The 25,303-nt window shown below is 42.3% G+C and overlaps 1 protein-coding gene across 6 annotated transcripts in view; it reads left to right on the top strand.

Annotated features, from left to right (window-relative positions):
• The window catches only part of LOC143028152 (uncharacterized), a 72,461-nt gene extending 51,680 nt beyond the window's left edge, over positions 1–20,781 (top strand). For 5 of the 6 annotated variants that reach the window (XM_076189841.1, XM_076189839.1, XM_076189840.1 and 2 more), the window contains 4 exons: positions 6,619–6,773; positions 14,828–14,888; positions 15,232–15,437; positions 18,850–20,781. In XM_076189841.1, the coding sequence (XP_076045956.1) occupies positions 6,619–6,773; positions 14,828–14,888; positions 15,232–15,437; positions 18,850–18,972 (545 nt within the window). In that variant the 3' untranslated portion in view covers positions 18,973–20,781. The remainder of the gene's footprint in view (positions 1–6,618; positions 6,774–14,827; positions 14,889–15,231; positions 15,438–18,849) is intronic. The other variant, XM_076189842.1, reaches the window with a different exon arrangement.
• Positions 20,782–25,303: the final 4,522 nt, after the last annotated feature.

Here is a 25,303-nt window from a genome sequence, read left to right as displayed (position 1 = left end):
TTTGGGCTTTTATGGATCTGGAAAAGGCTTACGGTAGGGTAGACAGAAAGGCACTGAGGGAGGTTATGCAGACATATGGGATAGGAGGAAAGCTTCTAGGAGCTGTCAAGAGTTTTTATGAGAGTAGTAGAGCTTGTGTCAGGATTAGAAATGGAGAGAGTGAGTGGTTCGAGGTAAAGGTGAGACTTCGTCAAGGATGCGTTATGTCGCCCTGGCTGTTCAACATATACATGGATGGGGTTGTGCGAGAGGTAAATGCAAGGGTAGTGGGTCAGGGATTGGAGATGGTTAAAGAAAATGGAGAAAAGTGGGAGGTGAGCCAGCTGTTGTTTGCTGACAACACTGAGGTTTTGGCAGGATCGGAGGAGGGATTGAGGAAGTTAGTGACAGAGTTTGGGAGAGTATGTGACAGAAGAAAGCTAAAGATAAATGTGGGTAAAAGTAAGGTGATGAGATGTACAAGGGGTGAAAGTGGCAGTAGACTGGAAGTGAGCATTAAGGGAGAGCGACTGGAGGAAGTGGATAGTTTTAGATACTTGGGTGCAAATGTGGCAGGAAAAGGTGGAGGTAGAATGTAGATTGAGAGAAGCGAGTAAATGCCTTGGTGGATTAAAGAGTGTAATGAGGAATAGACATTTGGGAATGGATGCTAAGAGGAGACTATGAAGGAGTGATTGTGCCAACAGCACTCTATGGGGCAGAAACATGGAACATAAGAGATGAGGAGTTTGAATGTGTTTGAGATGAGGTGTCTGATAAGTATGATGGGGGTTACTAGGCTAGATAGAGTGAGAAATGAGGTGAGGAGGAGAACGGGGGTGGAAAGGGAGTGGGGCTATAGGGTTGATGTAAGAGTATGAGGATGGGTTGGACACATGGAAAGTATGAGTGAAGCAAGACTAGTAAAAGAGGTCTGGAAGGCAGATGGGGAGGGAGGGAAGATGCGGGGACGTCCTAGGATGAGGTGGATGGAGGGGGTGAAGGGGGCTTTGGAGAAGAGGGGAAGGTCTGTTGCGGAAGGACGGGAGAGGACAGAAGACAGAGATGAATGGAGAATGGTTGTATATGGATGATGTGATGCATGAGGTGGGATGGGGGTGAGGTAGTATGTGTGAGCAAAATTTGACGCAGCCCAAAGGGATTTCTCCCCGTCTTCTCCTTTTATGCAATGGGGGGGACGGAGAAGGGGGGGTCGTCGATTTAATGAAGCGGCCTTGCTGTGGATGTGCTGTGTCTTGCGACACTGCTTCTGACCCAGGGCAGTGGACAAGGTGCAGGGATGACCCGTCATCCAGGAGGTGCTAAGATGGGAGGAGGAGTGGGGGTGTGGAGTGTATTTGGGGATGGAATGGGTGGTAGTGATTTTATGCCTTTTCCTTTTTGGCTACCTCCCTTGTAAGGGGGAAAAAGCCTTGGTATATGTATGTATGTACAAAGGAGGTAGTCAAAAAGAAAAAGGCATAAAATCATTCCCACCCATTCCATCCCTGCATACACTCCACCCCCCTCCACTCTCCCTCTTATCTTAGCACCCCCTGGATGAACACAGATTTAAAATGTTTGATCATAGTTTCAGCCATTTCTACATGATCTATATGTTCTTTATTTCCTTTTTGCAATTTCACTATTTCATGTTTGTCATTTACATATATGTAGAATAGTTTAGGTTGGTCCTTGCATTTTTCCATTATATCTTTTTTTATAGTTTATTTTTTCTTCCCTGCATATTTTTACATATTAATTTCTTTGTGTGATGTACATTTGCTATTTGGTAATTTTTTTGTCTTTCCAGCTTTTCCAGGCTTTGTCTCAATCTTTGGCTTCTACACTTTTTGTTATACCAGCACTTTATGTAAACCCTTTTTTGTTTCTTCTTTGGTACATATTTATGTTCCCTCCTTGTGTTTGAGATGAGGTGCCTGACAAGTATGATGGGGGATACTATATTGGATAGAGTGAGAAACAAGATGAGGAGGAGAACAGTGGTGAAAAGGGAATTGGAAGGTGGGGTTGATGAGAGTATTGGGATGGTTTGGACACATGGAAAGAATAATTAGTAAAAGGTGTAGAATGCAGAGGTAGAAGGAGTGAACTTGATGGGGCAACAAATATGAGGTGGATGGATGGGGTAAAAGGGACATTAGGAAAGAAGGGAATGTCTGTTCTTAAGACAGAAAATAGGGGTGAACGGGGAATTATTGTGTATGGATGAAGATGTGATGCACGAAAGGGAGTGAGGGGAGTATGGGATGGTGAGGGAGTATGTGTGAAAAAAATAATTTGACTCACACCGAAGGAATTTCTCCCTCTCTCTTTTTCTGCACGAGAGGAGGGAGAGGAGGGTCACCGATTTAATGAAGTGGCCTTGCTGTGGATGTGCTGTGTCTTGCAACACTGCTTCTGACCCAGGGCAGTGGACGAGATGCAGGAATGACCAGCCATGCAGGAGGAGCCAAGATAAGAGGGAGTGAGGGGGTTGAATAAGAGTTGGGTATGTGGGGATGGAATGGGCAGGAGTGGATTTTATGCCTTTGTTTTTTGGCTACCTCCCTTGTAAATGAGGAAGAAGCCTTTGGTGTATGTATGTACAAGGGAGGTACCCAAGAAACAAAGGTATAATATCCACTCCCACCCATTCCATCCCCACATACTCCACTCCTATTCACCCCCCTCCCTCCCTCTTATTTTGGCTTCTCTTGGATGACAGGTCATCCTTGCATCTCGCCCACTGCCCTGGGTCAAAAGCAGTGTCACAAGACACAACACATCCACAGCAAGGCTACTTCATTAAATTGGTGACTCCCCCCTCTCCATCCCCTAATACAGAAAAAGAGAAGATGGGGAGAAATCACTTCAGGCTGCATCAAATTATTTTATCACGCGTACTCCATCATCCCCCATCCCCCACATACTCCCTGTCCTCGACTCCTCAGCTTCTCGTTTCTCACTCCATCCAGTCCAGTTACCCCTATCATGCTTCTCAGGCACTTCATCTCAAACCCATTCAAAATCCTCTTCCTCTCTTATGTTCCTTGTTTCTGCCCCATACACTCCTTCATACAATCTCCTTTTAGCATCCATTCCCAAATGTCTATTTTTACTCTCGTAAAAACTCTCCACTGCCCTTAACACCTTTCCTCCAATCCCTTGTATCTGCAAAACCTCCCACAGTGCCTTCCTGTCCATCCCATCATAAGCCTTTTCCAAATCCATAAAGGCCTAAAAATATCCTTGCCCTTTGCTAAAGCTTTATCACTTCTTACCACAAAAACCTGATCCATGCAACCCCTATCTTTCCTGAACCCACACTGTTCCTCACCAGTTCTGTTCATCCCCAATCTTCTCACTCAAAACCCTGCCATAAGCCTTCCCAGCTATACTTGAGAAACTGATCCCTCTGAAATTATTGCACTCGCATGTGTCCCCTTTTCCCTTGGAAAGCAGAACTATGTAGGCACTCCTCCAATCCTCTGGCACTCTTCTCTTCCATAGACACACATTAAACAACCTCACCAGCTAGACCACCATCACTGTACCACCCTTCTACTCTACGTGACACCCATCTAACCCAGGTGCCTTACCTGCTGTCATCATTTTAATATCTGTTTACACCGATCTTTTCTTAATACATCTCCATTTTCCTCATCCATCACTGTCATTTTCTTAGCACCTCCCACTGCAACCACTATTCCCGCCATATCTTAGATACTTGGGTGCAAATGTGGCAGGGAAAGGTGGAGCGAAAGTGGAGGTAGAATGTAGATTGAGAGAAGCGAGTAAATGCCTTGGTGGATTAAAGAGTGTAATGAGGAATAGACATTTGGGAATAGATGCTAAGAGGAGACTGTATGAAGGAGTGATTGTGCCAACAGCACTGTATGGAGCAGAAACATGGAACATAAGAGAAGAAGAGAGAAGGAGTTTGAATGTGTTTGAGATGAGGTGTCTGAGAAGTATGATGGGGGTTACTAGGCTAGACAGAGTGAGAAATGAGGAGGTGAGGAGGAGAACAGGGGTGGAAAGGGAGCTGGGAGATAGGGTTGATGAAAGAATATTAGGATGGTTTGGACACATGGAATGAATGAGTGAAGAAAGACTAGTAAAAGAGGTATGGAAGGCAGATGTGGAGGGAGTGAACATGAGGGGACGTCCTAGGATGAGGTGGATGGATGGGGTGAAGGGGGTTTTGGGGAAGAGGGGAATGTCTGTTGAGGAAGGACGGGAGAGGACAGAAGACAGAGGTGAATGGAGAATGGTTGTATATGGATGATGTTGTGACTGCATGAGGTGGAATGGGCGGGGGGATGGGGGGTGAGGTAGTATGTGTGAGCAAAATTTGACGCAGCCCGAAGGGATTTCTCCCCGTCCTCTCCTTTTATGCAATGGGGGGTCGCCGATTTAATGAAGCAGCCTTGCTGTGGATGTGCTGTGTCTTGCGACACTGCTTCTGACCTAGGGCAGTGGACAAGGTGCAGGGATGACCCGTCATTCAGGAGGTGCTCAGATGGGAGGGAGGGTGGAGGGGTGTGGAGTGTATTCACGGATGGAATGGGTGGTAATGATTTTATGCCTTTTTCTTTTTGGCTACCTCCCTTGTAAGGGGGAAAAAGCCTTGGTATATGTATGTATCTTCAGCATTTAGCAACTCCCTAAAATACTGTCCATCTTCCCACTATCACTTCTCTATCAGTACCTTTTGTCTTTTCTTTACTTGATTTGTCTCCTCTTCCTCTTAATTTCCCTCAAACATGTTTTTATTGCTATGAATTTTTTTTCTCATAATCTTCCTCCATTTTGTCTCCTTCATCTTATGTTTTGCTTCTATTTTCTTTGTATCTCTAGATACAGATGTGGGTAAGAAGATAAATGTGGGTAAAAGTAAGGTGATGAGATGTACAAGGGGTGAAAGTGGCAGCAGACTGGAAGTGAGCATTAAGGGAGACTGGAGGAAGTGGATAGTTTTAGATAATTGGGTGCAAATGTGGCAGGAAAAGGTGGAGTGGAGGTAGAATGTAGATTGAGAGAAGCGAGTAAATGCCTTGGTGGATTAAAAAGTGTAATGAAGAATAGACATTTGGGAATGGATGCTAAGAGGAGACTGTATGAAGGAGTGATTGTGCCAACAGCACTGTATGGGGCAGAAACATGGAACATAAGAGAGGAAGAGAGAAGGAGTTTGAATGTGTTTGAGATGAGGTGTCTGAGAAGTATGATGGGGGTTACTAGGCTAGATAGAAGGAGAAATGAGGTGAGGAGGAGAACGGGTGGAAAGGGAGTTGGGAGATTGGGTTGCTGAAAGAGTATTAGGATGGTTTGGACACATGGAAAGAATGAGTGAAGAAAGACTAGTAAAAGAGGTATGGAAGGCAGATGTGAAGGGAGTGAACATGAGGGGACGTCCTAGGATGAGGTGGATGGATGGGGTGAAGGGGGCTTTGGAGAAGAGGGGAATGTCTATTGAGGAAGGATGGGAGAGGACAGAAGACGGGTGAATGGAGAATGGTTGTATATGGATGATGATGTGGTGTATGAGGTAGAATGGGTGGTGGGATGGGGGGTGAGGTGGTATGTGTGAGCAAAATCTGACGCAGCACGAAGGGATTTCTCCCCGTTTTCTCCTTTTATGCATGAGGGAACAGAGAGGGGGATTCGCTGATTTAATGAAGCGTCCTTGCTGTGGATGTACTGTGCCTTGCGACACTGCCTCTGACCCAGGGCAGTGGACAAGGTGCAGGGATGACCCGTCATCCAGGAGGTGCTAAGATGGGAGGGAGGGTGGAGGGGAGTGGAGTGTATTTAGGGATGGAATTGGTGGGAATGATTTTATGCCTTTTCTTTTTGGCTACCTCCCTTGTAAGGGGCAAAAAGCCTTGGTATATGTATGTATCTATCTCTAGAATGTTTCTCTCATCCTATTTTGCAACTAGTCTGTGAACACTTGTCTTCTCTTCAACAGCTTAATTGCTTTCCATTCATGATTTTGTTTTAAGAATTGTTATTGTTATTGAAGTGAGGGATACCAAATGAAGGTTATATGTGAGATGGGGTAGGTGTTTGAGAATTTTGAAAAGAATATAAACAGGTGTTTTGGATGGAAATGAAAAAAGTAGAGGTGAGTCAGGTAGATGGACAGTTGTTGGAAGCAAAGAACATGAACGGAAGATAGGTGAAATTTGCATGAAGTGCAGTGTTGCTTTTGTGACCTACCATGACCCCCTTCCTCTCCCACAACCCTCCTAACCTCACTTCTGCTTTCACCTAGCCCTCAACACTTATATTTCCTCCCAAAAGTATCAGATGCTGCTGCTGTCAACACATAGATTTCATCACCTGTTTGCAGCTGACCTTCCAATGCCCACTATTGATACTATCTATATACCAAGGGCCTCTTCCCCCTTCTTTGTGAGGTAGCCAGCCAAGGCATGCCCCCATTCCTCTCCCATCCATCACCCATCACCCTTTCCTCTTAGCTCCTCGTGAATGAAGGGTCATCCCTGATTTCTGTCCACTGCCTGGGTCAGAGGCAACACAGCAAGATACATTGATACACCAAGGTTTACTGTGTCACAAGATATGAAATATATATTCATTTGTTTTTTATATATATTTATTTTACAGGTACAGATTATGTTCGTCGCATCCAGGCCTACTTTTGCAGTTTGTGCCACAAGATTATCCGTGGAGATTCTTCTCATGGGGCCAGGGCTGTTCGTAAGCATTGCCGGGGGGTGACTCACATTTCACATTACAACGAACTTCATCCTCCAGAACAGGTAAAGGAGTGTCCCAAGATTCTGTATTATTCTATCTTGTTGCTGTACAGTTTGGTTTTGCAAACAAATATACAACCACTATCCGAGTTACGACCTAGATAGGTTCCGACCAACCAGTCGTAAGTCGGATCCTATTCAAAATGGCCGACACGAGGGTTCTACTCTAGGATACATGATATCATTCTGTTGTGTTTTTAAGTAACTTTTTCTATTGAATACTATTAAATACAAGCTGTTTACTGTTTATTTATCAATGCTTTTTAGTTTAATTTTTATAAAAAAAAAAAATTTTTAATGTTTAAATACTGTACTGTATGTCAGTATATATACGTATGCAAGTACTGTATATATATACTATACCTGTACACACACACACACGTATTAAATATAACCTTGCTTACCATTTTTAAGTTTTTTAAATTGTAGTTTCATTTTAATATTTTTTTCTTAATTCTTCAATTGTTGTATGTACTCTAAATATATGTGAATTTTAAGATTATTTTTCTCATCCATTTCAATCCATTCTAAGTGTGAGATATAGGTACAGCAACGACTGCAACAGCACTGTAGGAGAGAAGCCAAATGCAGAGTATGGGATCCAATGTATTTAACGTTGCGCCCAGCAGGGCTTCTCCCGAAATAACATAGTGAACTTTTTTAAGGCTATCGACCCATAAGGGGGTCATTAAGCCTGGTGTGAATTTGTTCATTATTTCTGAAGAAGCCCTGGTGGGCGAAACGTTAAATACATTGGATCCCATACTCTGCGTTTGGCTTCTCTCCTACAGTTGTATACAGTATTGTTTTCAGTTGCTTAGTTGTTAATATGATATGGTAAGTTAAAGAAAGAAAATACTTATTATAGTGTATTCGTATTAGTAAACTCATAATAGGCATCAGCTAGACGTGGTCGTAAATATGTAAATATCCTTCATCCATAATTTATCAAACTCTTCCACAAATGCCTTAGCTGCAGGCGCATCACTGCTAGCAGCCTCACCTTTCGACAACACGTGGTGAACCTGGTAACGCTCTTGAAAGCAACAAAACCACCCAGCACTCACTATGAACTCATGTGAAGCTTATTCTTCACATGCACGTTCTTTCAACGTGTGAAATTAACTTGTAGCCTTACTTTGCACTGCTTGCAACGTCACTCTCACATTTCTTTGCCTATTATCTTCCAACCACGTATATAGCAACTTTTCCATCTCTGCCATAACTGCCGTACGCGATGCCGGTTGCCACAACTATCTTACGCGCTGTGCTGCAAGACATGTACAGTAAACTCATAATAGGCATCTGCTAGATGTGGTCGTAAGTACGGGTGGTCGTAACTCGCGTACGTCGTAAATCGGATAGTGACTGTATATCTATGACCTTCCATCCCTTTCAACCCTGTAGTGGAAACCCATAGATAATGGGTTTACTGTATGTGTGTGTGTGTATATATATATAAATATATATATATATATATATACAGGTAGTCGTCGACTTACGACCGAGTTCGGTTCCGCTTTATATATATACAGTATATATTACCCTTTAAATATTTTTGTTACTGTATAAATATATATATATTGTATATTATAGTTAGCATATTGAAATAATCTTAGCATCTTTGAACTATGTTGTACAGTATTTTTTAACCTTTTTGTAGTTTTATCTGATTTTCTTTGGGAAACGTAGCCTAGGCCTAAGCATACTGAATAAAATCCTATCATCTTTAACCTATGATATTTAATACTGTATTTTTTAACTTTAATATTATTTTACCATCAGACTTTCTTTAGGAAACGTATGCATACTGAATAAAATCTTATTATCTTTGAGCTACGTTGTTTAATATTCATTAACTTTTTTTTTATAAATTTCGTTAGGAAACATAGCCAAGGCCTATGCATACTGAATAAAGTCCTGTCATCTTTGACCTACTAATACTTTTTGTTGGTTACATTAAAATCATTGTAAGGCAAAATTAGGATTTTTTTTTATTTAAAAACACATTCATTTCGTTTACGTACTGTACCGAAAATATTGTTATCGACAACAGACTAGGCATAAACAAAGTTTATTGTTACATTCGCAAAACATAAAAATACAAAATGCTGAACCGAACATATTGTTATCGATAACAGACTAGGCATAAGAAAATTTTACTGTTACATTTTATTAATTGCAAAACATATAGAAATAAAAAATGCAAGGCAAAGTTAAGAAATTTTTAATTTCAAAACAAATTCTTTTCGCTTACGTAGTGCCGAACATATTGTTATCGACAACAAACTAGCCTAGGCATAAAAAAAAAAGTTTTATTGTTACATTTTGTTAATTGCAAAACATATAGAAATACAAAATGCAATGCAAAATTAGGAAACATTTTACTTCAAAGAAAAAAATTGAAAGAATATTTAGCTGGCTGGGATGCTGACGGTGTCGGCAGCCTGCCAAAACTACCGTACTCGCGTCGTGCGGAGTAATTGTTCTGCGCTGCCAGGCATAATATTGCAGTTCTATTACTCTATTAAATGTTAAATATTATTGCACTATCTCGTGGTCGTAAAGTCGATCAGTCGTAAGTCGACGACTACCTGTATATATATATATATATATTTCTTTTTTTAGATATTTTACTGAACAGGCTTGATCGTATTTTCTGTGGTTTCTCAACTACAATTCATGAAAGATAACAAGGAACTTCCCTATCTCTCTTCCTTTACGACAGAGAAAGTGCAGTGCTCGACAAGGAAGTACAAACGGTTAGCGAGAATGAGTGATGAGGAGAATGAATGAGTCATAAATCAATAAACAAAAGCTCACTTCGTACCTCTAATACTTTGATGGGTGGCCTTTACATGCAATGATCTCACGAAGGCGGTTTGGAATGGAAGTGGCGTACTTGGCAAGATGTGCAGGGGTTATACTAGCCCAGGATTGGCGAATGGCTGCCTCGAGCTTGGGCACAGAGCTTGTATCTTTACCCTGCAGGTCTTGTTTAATGTGGTTCCACAGGTTTTCTATTGGGTTTATGTCAGGACTATTGCCTGGCCAGTCTGCTATGTAAGGTATATGACAGTCTTTAAGCCACTGAGTAACACTATGAGCAGTGTGGGCTGGGGCATGATCTTGTTGAAAGATGTTAGCACCTGAGCTATTAACCACTTCAGTACGGGACTTAAATCTGGCGGGCAGCAGCCAATGCCAGCCATATGACGTGTCGTAATAATACTCGCATCATAAAATATAGTCACCACTTATATCGATCGTTCTCTCTTTCACCCGCGAATTTTGAAAACCACAGAGAATGGGATTCAGGGCGCATTTGGGAGAATGTAAAAACACAGGGGCGACTACAATAAATATAATCAAGACGCCGATATGGCAGCGTCGCGAATCCACTTGCTCCTCATGACGCCTACGTGTGTGGCACCGTATGGAAGGGGTTAAAAGAATCCTCCATGTGGTCATTTAAGAGTTCATAATAAACATATTGGTTCACTTCTACATTTTTCAGTAGTACAACAGGGCTCCCAAGTCCTCTTCCACTAAAACTTCCCCATACCAGTCACAGTAAAGGTGTACTCATCGGTCCAGAGAATATCCAGCCACTTGTCATCATCCCACTGAAGATATTTCTTGCAAAACTCGACCCTACGGCACCTCTGGTTAAGAGTGAGAAGAGGCTTCTTCACCGGGCGGTGGCTTCTGTACCCAAGGTCGTGAATGTGGCGGCTAACTGTTCACACACTAACCTCTCCAAAGAGTCCCAAGTTACTTTCTTTTATTTTTCTGGCAGTAACATGTGGACTATGCTCTGTCTCTTGATAACATTAGTAGCATGAGGGGATGTCTTTTTGGGGTACTTTTTCCTTGGTTTGTAACCGGGTGTGTCACAGCCACCTTCCTTCTTAAAAATGGCAACCCACTTGCACACAGACGTCTTGCCAACCCCAACCTACTCTATTATTTCCTTTGTTTGATGACCAGATTTATGTAAAGCTATGATCTGGGTTATTGTCTCTTGTGGTAAATACTTGTTCTTCTCATATAAATACATACATATACCAAAGGCTTTTTCACCCTACATGGGGGGGTAGCCACAAAGAAAAAGGCATAGAAACCACTCCCACCCATTCCATTTCCTATATATTCCACTCCCCTCCACCCTCCTCCCTCCCTCTTATCTTGGCACCTCCTGGATGACGGGTCATCCCTGCATCCCGTCCACTGCCCTGGGTCAGAAGCAGTGCCGCAAGACACAGCGCATCCACAGCAAGGCCGCTTCATAAATTCGGCGACCCCCCCTCTCCGTCCCCTCATGCAGAAAAGGAGAAGATGGGGAGAAATCCCTTCGGGCTGTCAATTTTCTTCTCGCACACACCTCCCCACCCCCCACCCACTCCCCTCATGCATCATAGCATCATCTATAAACAACCCCTCTCCATTCACCCCTATCTTCTGTCCTCTCTCGTCCTTCCTCCACAGACATTCCTCTCTTTTGTAATGCCCCTTCCACCCCACCCATCCATCTCATCCTAGGACACCCCCTCATATTCACTCCTTCCACCTCTGCCTTCCATACTTCTTCTACTAATCTTTCTTCACTCATTCTTTCCATGTGTCCAAACCATCCTAATTCCCTTTCATCAACCCTATCTCCCAGTTCCCTTTCCACCCCTGTTTTCCTCCTCACCTCCTCATTTCTTACTCTATCTAACCTAGTAACCCCTATCATACATCTCGGACATTTCATCTCAAACACATTCAAACTCCTTCTCTCTTCCTCTCTCATGTTCCATGTTTCTGCCCCGTACAATGCTGTTGGTACAATCACTCCTTCATATAACCTCCTCTTAGCATCCATTCCCAGATGTCCATTTCTCATTACATTTTTCAATCCACCAAGACATTTACTCGCTTCTCTCAATCTACATTCTACCTCCACCCCCACTCCTTCCTTTCCTGCCACATTTGCACCCAAGTATCTAAAACTATCCACTTCCTCCAGTCTCTCACCCTTAATGCTCACCTCCAGCCTGCTGTCACTCTCTCCCCTTGTACATCTCATCACCTTACTTTTACCCACATTTATCTTCAGCTTCCTTCTTTCACACACCTCAAACTCTGTCACTAATTTCCTCAATCCCTTCTCTGATCCTGCTACAAGCGCAGTGTCGTCAGCAAACAACAACTGGCTCACCTCCCACTTTTCTCCATTTTCTTTAATCATCTCCAACCCCTGACCCACTACCTTTGCATTCACCTCTCGCACCACCCCATCCATGTAAAGATTGAACAGCCAGGGTGACATAACACATCCCTGACGAAGTCCCACCTTTACCTCAAACCATTCACTCTCTCCATTTCTAATCCTAACACAAGCTCTACTACTCTCGTAAAAACTCTTGACTGCTCTTAACAGCTTTCCTCCTATCCCATATATCTGCAGTACCTCCCACAGTGCCTTCCTATCTACCCTGTCATAAGCCTTTTCCAGGTCCATAAAAGCCCAAAAAACATCCTTCCCCTTTCCTATAGCTTTCTCACATATCTATCTTACCACAAAGATCTGATCTACACAACCCCTACCTGTCCTAAACCCACACTGTTCCTCACCAATTACTCCCTCTGTTCCTCTCCTAATCCTCTCAATCAAGACCCTCCTATATGCCTTCCCAACTACACTCAACTGCATGCCAGACCCCCTGATATCCACCCTTCTGAATCCTCTCTCCCACGAAAGGACAGAGTCCACTTGGCCAGACTGCGGTGCGGCCACCACCCAGCACTTCTAAGCTACCAGAAGAGGCTGGATGACCGCATTGTGAACAGCTGCCCAGGATGTAACACTTCACCCCATACCATACAACACATAATGGAAGACTGCATTGGCTGTAGCATTCCTTGGGGAGACGGGACTGCTCGGACAGACAGTCTAGGGAACGACAACAACAACAACAACAACAACACTCGACAAGCTGATCCCTCTGAAACTACTACACTCACACTTGTCCCCCTTTCCCTTGTAAAACGGAACTATACAGGCACTCCTCCAGTCCTCCGGCACTCTACCCTCTCTCAAACAAACATATTAAGGCTAGAAAGCACCTTTGCAAAAAACACTGACCCTTTTGACCCCTGGTACGTTCAACAAACAGGGAAACACCCCGATTCTCTCAAGGTATGGGGAAGTTTTAGTGGAAGAGGACTTGGGAGCCCTGTTGTACTACTGAAAAATGTAAAAGTGAATCAATGTTTATAATGAAATCTTAAATGACCACATGGAGGATTTTTTTAATAGCTCAGGTGCTAACATCTTTCAACAAGATCATGCCCCAGCCCACATTGCTCGTAGTGTCACTCAGTGGCTTAAAGACTGTCATATACCTTACATAGCAGACTGGCCAGGCAATAGTCCTGACATAAACCCAATAGAAAACCTGTGGAACCACATTAAACAAGACCTGCAGGATAAAGATATGAGCTCTGTGCCCAAGCTTGAGGCAGCCATTCGCCAATCCTGGGCTAGTATAATACCTGCACATCTTGCCAAGTACGCCACTTCCATTCCAAACTGCCTTCGTGAGATCATTGCATGTAAAGGCCACCCATCAAAGTATTAGAGCTAGCTTTTGTTCATTGATTTATGACTCATTCATTCTCCTCATCACTCATTCTCGCTAACCATTTGTACTTCCTTGTCGAGCACTGTATTTACCTAGATTTACTTTACGGGAAGGGGAGCTATGCTCTTAGTGTCCCATCTCTGTATCTTGCCATATCTAATTTGCTCTTAAATTCTTGTTTTGTTTTTGCACATTTGTTTCATATAGTATGTTCCATACATCCACCACTCAATAGGGAAAGCTGATTTTTTAAGAAGTGCTTACAGAGTTTTGGGAGGAATGTCAATGTAGTAGTGTTGGGAGATCACAATGATAGGGTATGGGAAGAACCAGATGGAGCAGGAAGGAAGTTTGGAATGCCATAAAATGTATAGTGGAGAGTTGATGCTGGAGTGTTTAAAGAGCTGATAACAGTGTTTAAGAACAGAGTCAAATATAAGTATATATGGGAAGGATTGGTGGATGGAAAGGTGATTGATAAGGCATTAATGGACTATGAAGTGGTATCCAAAGGAAGGATAAGAAGAGTTCTGGATGTCCATGTTCTTAGGAGAGAGAGTAAGGGAATGATAATTTTTTTGGTGGAAAGTAATTTAAGAGTGTAGGATAGGTGGAGAAAGGAAAAGGGTGAAAGATACAAAGGTGCTTTGAATCAATTTGAATGTGAAGGAAATGGAGAAAATACTGGGAGAAGCTGAGAAGTGTGGGAGGTGGTGAAGGATAGAATAGAGGTAGGAATAGAAGAGGAATGGGTTTATTTCAAAGATGAATTGACAAGGTGTGCAAAGATGGTATGTGGAATGAGGATGGGAGGAAATAGAAGGGAAAGTAGTAAGCGGTGGTATGATGTGAAAATAGTAGTAGAAGAGAAGCAGCAAGCATATGTGGATTGGTTGTAATGTAGGACTTTGGAAGCATATGAGAGGAACAAGAAAAAGACAGGAGAAACAAAATGTAAGATATAGGATGGAAAAGGGAGACCTAATGTAAAATGGGGTAGAAGTATGATGAAATTTTGAAAGATGTTTTTGAGGGAAGTGGGGAGTCAGGTGGAGAGGAAATGGTAAAAGATACTGATGGACATTTGTCAGTGAAAGTGAAGGCAGTAAGGGGAAGATGGGTAGAGTATTTTAGAGTTGTTGAATATAAGAAGGGTTGGATTGATTGATTGTGGCAATGGGAGAAGCTAAGAAAACTAATGACTGTAAAGGTAGTGGAAAATAGGAGAGATATAGGGAAAGATGAGCTACAAGGAGCTTTGGTTAGAATAAACCCATGCCATTAACATCGTAATGTGTGTACAACACATTCATGAATGTGTGCGATTGTGTGTTTTTGGTATCCCTGCAGGTTTTCATCCAATAAAGGGATAAAAAAAGGGGGTGGCAAAGTCAAAACACACAAGATCATGTTTTGAAATTTTTGCAGAGTGATGCTGAGGCGAGTGGAGATGAAGGTGAAAAGACTGAAGAATGCAAGAATGGCAAAGGTAAGCGAAATATTAATATAGAAAAGTTTATGGTTATTATGCATACACACAGAGCCTTTCCCCCCATAAGAGGGGTGACTACTGTACACCCATTTCACACCCATTTCACACCCATTCAAACCTATTCAGACTTGTTCATCTCCTATCTTCTCTTATAATATGATAAAAATTAACTTTAACTTTGCATGCTGTTACTACTGTGTAGTATAATGGTCATTATAGTTGTTTCAAAGCCCATGGATCTTTTGCAAGAAACCAGAGGCAACAGATTGATTAATTGTGTTTCAAAGAATGAGAACACTAGAATATTATTGAATTATTTTGTAAAATATATTTTTTCCAGCAGAAGAGGCTGAAGGTGAAACAGAAGCAAAGGTAAAGGAAGATGAAGGTGAAGGTGAAGTGGAGGATGAGGAAGCTGAAGGGGAAGAGGAAAATGAAGGGGAGGAGGCAGAGGCTGACACTGAGGCTGAAGTCAAGACTAAGGCTAAGGCTAATGTTAAGGTCAAGGCTAAGGCTGGGGATAAGGAAGCTGAAGAAACTGAGAAGGTAAGTAGGTTGTGATAGCAATTTGTGCCTGTTATGTGGATTTTATGTGCCCATCTTTAATCGATTGATGATAATTTGTGCCCCAAGTTTCACCAACTGGAAACCTGCTGCTCTACAATGGCTGGCAACAGTCCTTGCGCCCTCTCACAGATTTCTAAAGACTTAAACTGTTTTCTGTTTTGTTAGTGTTAGACCGTCACTAGGTGAAAGGTGTAGGAAAGGAGCAGTCAACAGTTTTCAACTCTATTTATCTGCCTATATACCAAAGGCCCTTTATAAGGGAGGTAGTTAAGTCAAAAAGCACATACCCACTCTCACCCATTTCAACTCTTGATTTGTCAATTCTAATTACATGTAAAATTGGAAGGAATTAAGTGCCAAGTAAAGTGGATGAATGGGTTTAAGGAGGTTTTAAACAAGTTTGAAATATCTGTTCGAGAGGCAAACGTGTGAATGGATGAAAAGAAAACTCGATCCAAAGGGTAAATTTTGTAACAAGTGTTCCCCAACATTTTTATTAGTCCCATGGCTTCCTCAGTTCCATACCTTGTCTAATTTCTGTGTTTACATTATCACCTTTGCTTGTTCTCTGTACCCAAAAGATGTCGTCTATCTATATCTATGTACCTACAGTGCTCGACATATGATTGGTCTGCTAGGGCCATGGTGGATCAGTGAAATGTCAAAAATGGAAACGCCCTTAAGGGGGGTGAATTTTTGCACTATTTGAATGTGCTGCCAACCATCATAGCATTGTGGGCAGAGCTAATCATCCTGCCAGAAACTAACACACTCAGTTGTTGTCTTGCCACCATGGGGGGAGGATTTGTGCCACAAGTGTCCTGTATGTTCCTGCATCTCAATCCCCACCACCACTTCTTCTAACCACCCCAGTGTTGTGAATATGGGCTCTAGTAGAGATTTATTGCAGGAAACTTGTGTTGCCAAGTTTCACTAGGAGGATGGCCTCTCCACTCCCACTCAAAAAAAGAGGTCTGGAAAGGCACAGAAGACTAGTAAAAGGGCCCAGGCAATTGTAAAACATCAGGTTGAGCCTAATCCATGAGTAACTGCAAGGAAACTCAAGGAAAGTAACCCAGAACTGTTTGGCAAGGTGTCAGTCCAAACTGTGAATCATAGGATTGTGGTGCTTGGGTACACAAGTCACCTGTCAAGAAGCCTCTTCTCACCCATAAATAGGCTATTTCCTTCATTGTATGACAGAATTTCTATAGGTCTACAATATGGGCAATGATTTCCTGTTATAAATCCTTACTAGAGCCCATATTCACAACATTGGGGGGGTTAGAAGAGGCAGCAGTGGGGGTTGAAAGATGGGGACACACAGGGCACTCGCGGCATAAATCCCCCCCCCACACACACACACACAGGGTGGCAAGACAACTGAGCATGTTGGTTTCTGGGGGGATGATGATTAGCTCTGCCCACAACACTACAATGGTAGGCAACACATTCAAATAGCATAAAAATACACCCCCTTTAACCTCTTCACTCCGGGGCCCATTAGTGCCCGACATGCGATGTTGTGTCATTATAATCGCATTATAAAAAATAAAGTCAGTGCTCAATCGTTCGTTCTCTTTCACCCGTGAATTTTTATAACCATGGAAAATATGATGAAGCCAGGTTAGAGAGAATGGAGGTTACATAGGTACGACTACAATAAATATAATCAAGACGCCGACGTCGGTATCATCGCGTACCCAGTTGCTCCTCATGATGCCTGCGTAGGCATCACTGTATGGAAGTGGTTAAGGGCATTTCCATTTTTGATGTTGCATTGGTCTGCTGCAGCCCTGGGGAACCAATCCTATGTTGAGCACTGTACATAGGGCTTCTTCCCCCTTAAGAAAGGTAGCCAATCAAGGCATACACACACTCATTTCACTCCTTTAATGCCTTGTAGATTAAGGGTCATCCTTGTATCCCACCCACTGCCCAGGTAAAAAGCAGTCCATAGTTGTCATAGTACATTTAGAAATTTGGTCTTATATTGTCACCCCTCTCCCCCTTTTTATTTCTTTTTCTTTTGTTTCTCAGTTCAGTGTGATTAAGGTCTCGCTGCATTGCTTTTGACCCAGGTAATTGAGGGAAGACATGGATGACCTTTCATCCATGAGGAGCTAAGAAACAAATGGAATTGGAATGGGTTGGGGCAAGTGCATGCCTTGGCTGACTACCTCCCATATCAGGGAGAAGAAGTCATTTGTATATAGATAAATTGTGATTAAGGAAGGATAGTAGTAAGTTAAAAGTGACACGGCATTCATGTGTTGCGTGAAGATTAGTCTCCAATCATAAAAGAATGTTTGGCAACTGGTTTGTATGGATGGTAAAGTCCCACAAGTATTGATGGTATATAACTTAGTCAGCTGTAAGGGGTTTCACTCGAGTCCCTCAGAAAATTTTTAATATTTGAAATGTGTGTACAGAGTATTAAAAGGAGAGGCTGGAGGAAGTGGATAGCTTTAGATACTTGAGGGTGCATGTGGTGGGAAAGGGAGGAGTGGAGGTGGAGGTTGATTGCAGATTGAGGGAAGTAAATGCCTTGGGGGGGGATTAAAAAGTGTAATGAGAAGTACAGCACTGTATGGGCCAGAAACCTGGAACATATGGAGGAAGAGGTTAAATCTGTTTGAGATGAAATGTCTGAGAACTATGGTAGGGGTTACTGGGCTGGATAGTGTGAAAAAATAAAGAGGTAAGGATGAGAATTGGGGTGGAAAAGGAGCTTAGGGTTGATGAAAGAGTATTGGGATGGTTTGGACACATGGAAAGAATGAGCGAAGAATGACTAGTGGAAGGCAGAGGTGGATAGAGTGAACATGAAGGAGCTACCAAAGATGAGATGGATGGGGTAAAAGGGCATTGAGAAAGAGGGGGATGTCTGTTGAGGAAGGGAGAAGACAGAAGATAGGGATGAGTGGAGAATGGTTGTATATGGATAATGCTGTGATGCATGGAAGGGAGCGGGTGGGGGATGGGGAGGTTAGGGAGTGGTTATGTGTGAACGATATGTTGACATATCCCAAAGGGATTCTCCCCTTCTCTTTTTCTGTATGAGGGAACAGGGGGGTCACCAATTAAATGAAGCAGCCTTGCTGTGGATGTGCTGTTTCTCACTGCATTGCTTCTGACCCAGGGCAGTGAGTGAGATGCAGGGATGACCCGTCATCCAGGAGGAGCCAAGAAAAGAGGGAGGAAGGGGTGTTGAATGGGAATGGAGGTGGGTGGGGATGAAATGGGTGGGAGTGGAATTATGTCTTTTGACTTTTGCTATCTCCCTTGTAAGGGGGAAAAAGTCCATAGTATATGTATGTGTACATAGTACTTATATTTTGTCATTAGGTTTACAGTCTCCATCATATTAATGTTCTCTTGTTTTGTTTAGGTGGAGGATGACAAGGATGCAAAAGAGGAAGAAGAGATTGACGAAGAAGAAGATGAAGGTATGGCTGATGAGAAAGAGGAGGGATGGGATGAAGAAGTGGGGGATGATTTCTCAGCACCATAGACTAAGTTACTGCACCCACTGTGCAGCTTTAAGTGCTTCTTGTGGTTTTCATTTAGAATTCGGCAGTAAAATCAAGGCAGAAGAGTTGCTATCAAACCTCCTCCCCCTTCCTATTGTATGAACCTGTGACCTGCTCAGAAAAGTGTTGCTCTTTGTGTTTTTATTAAGTTGTCCTTGTTATGTGTATATTGTGAAGAACAGCTGAAAATTATAGTTATGTTCAGGTTTTTAGTACTGTGATTTCGTACCTTCACATACATTTCATATGTGGTAGCAGTGTCGTCAGGTGGATTGACTGTCATTTTCCATAAGTATATTTCATCATTGTTAAAAAAAATTGTATAGTATGGTTATAGAGCATTTCAAATATAAATAACAAAAGAAAAGTTAAAGAAATTGGGTAATTGTATGTACTCTTTCACTGTTGTTTATATAATACCTGTCACTTCTGTTGGTACAGTTGCACATTGGATAGTTCACTCAAAAGCTGCTGTGTACTGTATAGACATAGTTCTGGCTTGCACCACATTTTCAGATTAGCCAAGAGGAAGACCCCAGATGTATAGGTCTTCCTCATTCCTTTTCTCTTCCTTCTAGCCACCTCACCCTCCAATTCAGCCCCCCCCATGAATTCCACCAAGGCCACTTCAGTCTTTTATCCTTTCCCATTTCCACATTTCATTTCCACCTCTCCAAGATTGTCTTGAGTTTGTAGTAGAAGCAGGAGTGTTTAACAGCCTTCAGATTTTAACTGAAAAAAATAAATGTGTGTTATGTATTGCTTGTTCATAGCTTCATGTATTCAGACAAAAGCTGGACTAGCAGAAGTTTAGTTTTTAATGCAATACCTTCCATATGAACTACATTGCAGATTAAAAGTTGGGACAGGTTTTCAAACTGGGGCATAGCCTCAGTGCAATTTAAGAAAATTAAATAGAAATGTCTATAAAGTCACACCCTAATGTCCTTTTCCAGCTGCCAGCGCACATTCTTTGAGTAAATTTGGTTTCCAGAGTATTATGTGTTGACAAAAAAGATGGCTATAAAATTGATGCCAAGTAATTTCGTAAACTTTTGTTAGGCTTCATCTTGCAGCTTGTTTGGATGTACATATAAGCTAGATATAATTTAATGTCATATTTAGCTCTGGAGCCTTGTATTCTTCATGACATATTGTTTTTCCATTGTGAAATTGCTATTTTAGATTTATATTGTTAAAATTGGGTGTCATCCACACATTTGTTGATGATGTCTTGCTCATGTTTTCAATCGCTAGTTAATTGTGATGTTGGTGGGATGTTTCATTTAACAGATCAGTGTAAGGTCATTTGAAGACTTGCCCAAATTCACCTTGCCCTCTTTTACTTGTTTCTTTTGTAAATCTTATTTTTTTCGTGCATTCACGTAATAATTTTCATTTATTATTGTCATTATTATTTTATATAAGGTTTAGAAACCTTGACTGGTGTGATTTTTATTTTACACAAATATGGTCATTTCAGTTTTGATACTTGTAAGGAACCTAGGTAACTGGGACCTTTTAATTAGCCATTAGGTTTGAATAATTTCATGATATTTCCATTTTGATTTATAGAAGGTGAGGAAGTTGTGACAGGGTAGATGTTTTGATCAGTGCTTGGAAGGAATTAAGAATGTGTATGAATGTTATGTTAAAATGTTGTAGTTCATTGGTGAGGAACACTTAGATGTATCCACTCTAAAAACATTAAAAAAGTCTTCAAACAATTCTGCTTGGCATTATGAATCAAGAAGTTTTATTTGACTGGAACAGTGACAAGAATTTGAAAATGCTTGTTTATTATCCTCTACTTGTGTACATGTGTAATGCAGTACTACCTCTCATTAACGGACTAAAAGGGGGGTTAACAGTGTCCGTTGATGTGAATAATCTGTTGATTTGGAGTGGTTTTTGGGTGGCATAGTGATTGCCTAGCACTAAACAACAGCAAAAACATAGCTAATTAATGTCCAGTAATGAGAGGTACTGTAGTGGTGTAATTGGAAGTGCACTGGTCTTGAATTCATTTAGTTATGTGTTCGAATACCACAGCTCTCTCCAATTCCCAGCAGTGACTAACCTGCTCCAACAGTCCCAAGTGCATAGGGCAAAGGTGACTGCTTTGGCTGTAGCTACTCAGTGCCTCCTGGTGTAGGCTCCTCATCTACATACGTATGTAGATACATAATGTAAAGGAGAGGTTTTCTTGGCATTTATGAATCTCATTTGAGGGTCTTGCAGCTTTCTCTGCCACTTCTGCCAAAGAAGAGGATGCAAGATCTAATGGATTCAGAAGTGGGCTGAAAGGAAACCAAATGCTGCCTTACCTCATGTTAGTTTGATCCTATTTGAAGAGGAGCAAAGGTCATCCAGTACCTGTCATGAATTTAATTTTGAAGTGCAGCTCTGACCCCCAACCAAGAGGATTACAGGATCTGGAAGAGATTTACTAAAAAGTTTCTTCCCCTATATAAGGGAATTAGCTACCAAAGGCAACCCATTCAACACCCTTTCCAAGACCCATTTGTTTTCTTTCTTGGTTCTAAATTGATGAAGGAAACTTGGGAGAGGAGAACTAACCATCTTCTCAGTACCTGCTCCCATGTGGGAATTGCCAAGAATGACAGTGACTGAGACTGACTAATTCTCTCTCTCCCACTAACAATAACTTAATTTTTTCTGACTAACAACCATAAGTCTGCTAGTGGTGGTAGGGACAGATGATCTCTGGAAGCCCTTAATCACAACTCACATGGCAGGCAACGTAAGCATAGTAGTCACCCTGTGTGAGGATGGAGAGTTGCTCAGCAGCAGCCTACATGATTGAGCAGCCACATTTAGCATTTGCTTTGATCACCACATTGGGAGGTGCCTTAAACATAGCCTCCCCAAGATGGGAAACTAGCACCATAATTTGTGACAATAATTACATACATATACCAAGGCTTTTTCCCCCTTACAAGGGAGGTAGCCAAAAAGGAAAAGGCATAAAATCATTCCCACCCATTCCATCCCTGAACATACTCCACACCCCTCCACCCTCCCTCTTAGCACCTCCTGGATAATAATTGACATACATATATATACCAAGGTTTTTTCCCCCTTACAAGGGAGGTAGCCAAAAAGGAAAAGGCATAAAATCATTCCCACCATTCCATCCCTGAATACACTCCACACCCCTCCACCCTCCCTCTTATCTTAGCACCTCCTGGATGACGGGTCATCCCTGCACCTTGTCCACTGCCCTGGGTCAGAAGCAGTGTCGCAAGACACAGCACATCCACAGCAAGGCCGCTTCATTAAATCGGCAACCCCCCCCTCTCCATCCCCCCATCCATAAAAGGAGAAGATGGGGAGAAATCCCTTCGGGCTGCGTCAAATTTTGCTCACACATACTACGTCACCCCCCATCCCCGGGCCCATTCCACCTCGTGCATCACATCATCCATATACAACCATTCTCCATTCACCCCTGTCTTCTGTCCTCTCCCATCCTTCCTCAACAGACATTCCCCTCTTCTCCAAAGCCCCTTTCACCCCATCCATCCACCTCATCCTAGGACGTCCCCTCATGTTCACTCCCTCCACATCTGCCTTCCATACCTCTTTTACTAGTCTTTCTTCACTCATTCTTTCCATGTGTCCAAACCATCCTAATACTCTTTCATCAACCCTATCTCCCAACTCCCTTTCCACCCCTGTTTTCCTCCTCACCTCCTCATTTCTCACTCTATCTAGCCTAGTAACCCCCATCATACTTCTCAGACACCTCATCTCAAACACATTCAAATTCCTTCTCTCTTCCTCTCTTATGTTCCATGTTTCTGCCCCATACAGTGCTGTTGGCACAATCACTCCTTCATACAGTCTCCTCTTAGCATCCGTTCCCAAATGTCTATTCATCATTACACTTTTTAATCCACCAAGGCATTTACTCACTTCTCTCAATCTACATTCTACCTCCACCTTCCCTCCACCTTTTCCTGCCACATTTGCACCCAAGTATCTAAAACTATCCACTTCCTCCAGTCGCCCTCCCTTAATGCTCATTTCCGATCTACTGCCACTTTCACCCCTTGTACATCTCATCACCTTACTTTTACCTACATTTATCTTAATCTTTCTTCTATCACATACTCTCCCAAACTCTGTCACCAACTTCCTCAATCCCTCCTCTGATCCTGCCACAAGCGCAGTGTCGTCCGCAAACAACAGCTGGCTCACCCCCCACTTTTCTCCATTTTCTTTAACCATCTCCAACCTCTGACCCACTACCCTTGCATTTACCTCTCGCACAACCCCATCCATGTATAAGTTGAACAGCCAGGGTGACATAACACACCCTTGACGAAGTCCCACCTTTACCTCGAACCACTCACTCTCTCGATTTCTAATCTTGACACAAGCTCTACTACTCTCATAAATACTCTTGACAGCTCCTAGAAGCTTTCCTCCTATCCCATATATCTGCATAACCTTCCACAGTGCCTTTCTGTCTAGCCTATCGTAAGCCTTTTCCAGATCCATAAAAGCCCAAAAAACATCCTTCCCCTTTCCTATAGCTTTCTCACATATGTCTTACCACAGATCTGATCTACACAACCTCTACCTCTCCTAAATCCACACTGTTCCTCACCAATTACTCCCTCTTCCTCTCCTAATCCTCTCATCAAGATCCTCCCATAAGCCTTCCCAACTACACTTAACAAGCTAATCCCTCTGAAACTACTACATTCACACTTGTCCCCCTTTCACTGTACCTCTTTTTTTAGACATTCTGCATGGCATCCATCCAGACCAAGTGTCTTACCTGCTTTCATCATCTTAACAACTGCCTTCACTTCATCCTTCCTTATTTCTCCTCCATTTTCCTCACTCATCACGGTCATTTTCTTAGCATAAAAAAAAAAACTTAGCATAAAAAAAAAAAAAAAAAGAAAAAAAAAAAAATTATGGGGGAGCAATACAAAACCAAAACAATCTCTTGCACTCCCGCCCTCCACCATAACGCCTCCCAGTGAATGAAATGAAGAGACCCACCCCTCTTACTTGAGAACAATGATAAGGCCAGAGCACTACCCACCCTCTCCACCCACCGCCGTTGGCGTTATCAACAGACCCAGGCACCACAATTTATACAACCATGATTCCACTAACATATTGCATTCCTGGGCCTACACATCCCTGCTAACCAAGAACTTCACCCTTACTAAGATGAAGTGGACCAACTTAGACTACACAAGATTCTTAGTCCTGAAATTTACCTACAATGATTCCATAATAACCTAGGAGAGTATATGATGAATTTTGGTACATGCTGAGCTCTGATGTGTGGTCCCCAAAGAAACACACAGTAGAAATAGTATCAATGGGACAGTCAAAGCCTTAACAACCCAGGCAGATGCATCAATCAACACAGAACTTTTAACAAGATTGTGAGAATACTGATTGTATTAGTATGATATTATGTAAACAGACAATTCAGATATATGGGATAGGAGGTAAGTTGGTAAGTGCAGTGAAGAGTTTTTACAATAGTAAAGCTTGCGTTAGAATTAGAAATGGAGAGAATAAGTGGTTTAAGGTAAAGGTTGGACTTCAGGGGTGTGTTATGTTGCCATGGTTGTTCAATTTATACATAAATGGGATGGTGCAAGGGTAATGAGCCAGGGATTGGAGATGGTTAAAGAAATTTGAGAAAAATGGGAGATAATCAAGTTGCTTGCTGATGACACCGCTTGTAGCAGGATCAGAGGAGGGATTAAGGGAGTTAGTGATGGAGTTAGGGAAGGTGTGTGTAAGAAAAGTTGAAGGTAAAAGTAAGGCAGTGAGGTGTACAAAGGGAGAGGATGGCAGCAAATTGAAAGGAAATATTAAGGGAAATAGACTGGAGGAAGTGGATAGCTCTAGATACTTTGGTGTGAATGTGGCGGGACAGACAGGAGTGGAGGTAGAATGTAGATTGAGAGAAGCAAGTAAAGGCCTAGAGGAATTAAAAAATATAAAGTGAAATAGACATTTGGGAATAGATGCTAAGAGGAGATTGTATGAAGGAGTGATTGTGCCAACAGCACTGTATGGGGCAGAAACCTGGAACATAAAGAGGAAGAGGTTAAATGTGTTCGAGATGAATTATCTGAGAATTATGGTAGGGGTTACTGGGCTGGTAGAGTGAGAAACATGGAGGAAAGTGGGGGTTAGGGAGTTTGGACATAGGATTAATGAGAGAGTATTGGGATGGTTTGGACATATGAAAAGAATGAGTGAAGAAAGATTAGTAAAAGGTGTGGAAGGCAGAAGTAGAGGGAGTGA

Source organism: Oratosquilla oratoria, chromosome 9 (genome assembly GCF_046742065.1).
Source record: "Oratosquilla oratoria isolate Oo_2021 chromosome 9, ASM4674206v1, whole genome shotgun sequence".
NCBI lineage: Eukaryota > Metazoa > Arthropoda > Malacostraca > Stomatopoda > Squillidae > Oratosquilla > Oratosquilla oratoria.
This window is presented reverse-complemented; position numbering and strand designations above follow the sequence as displayed.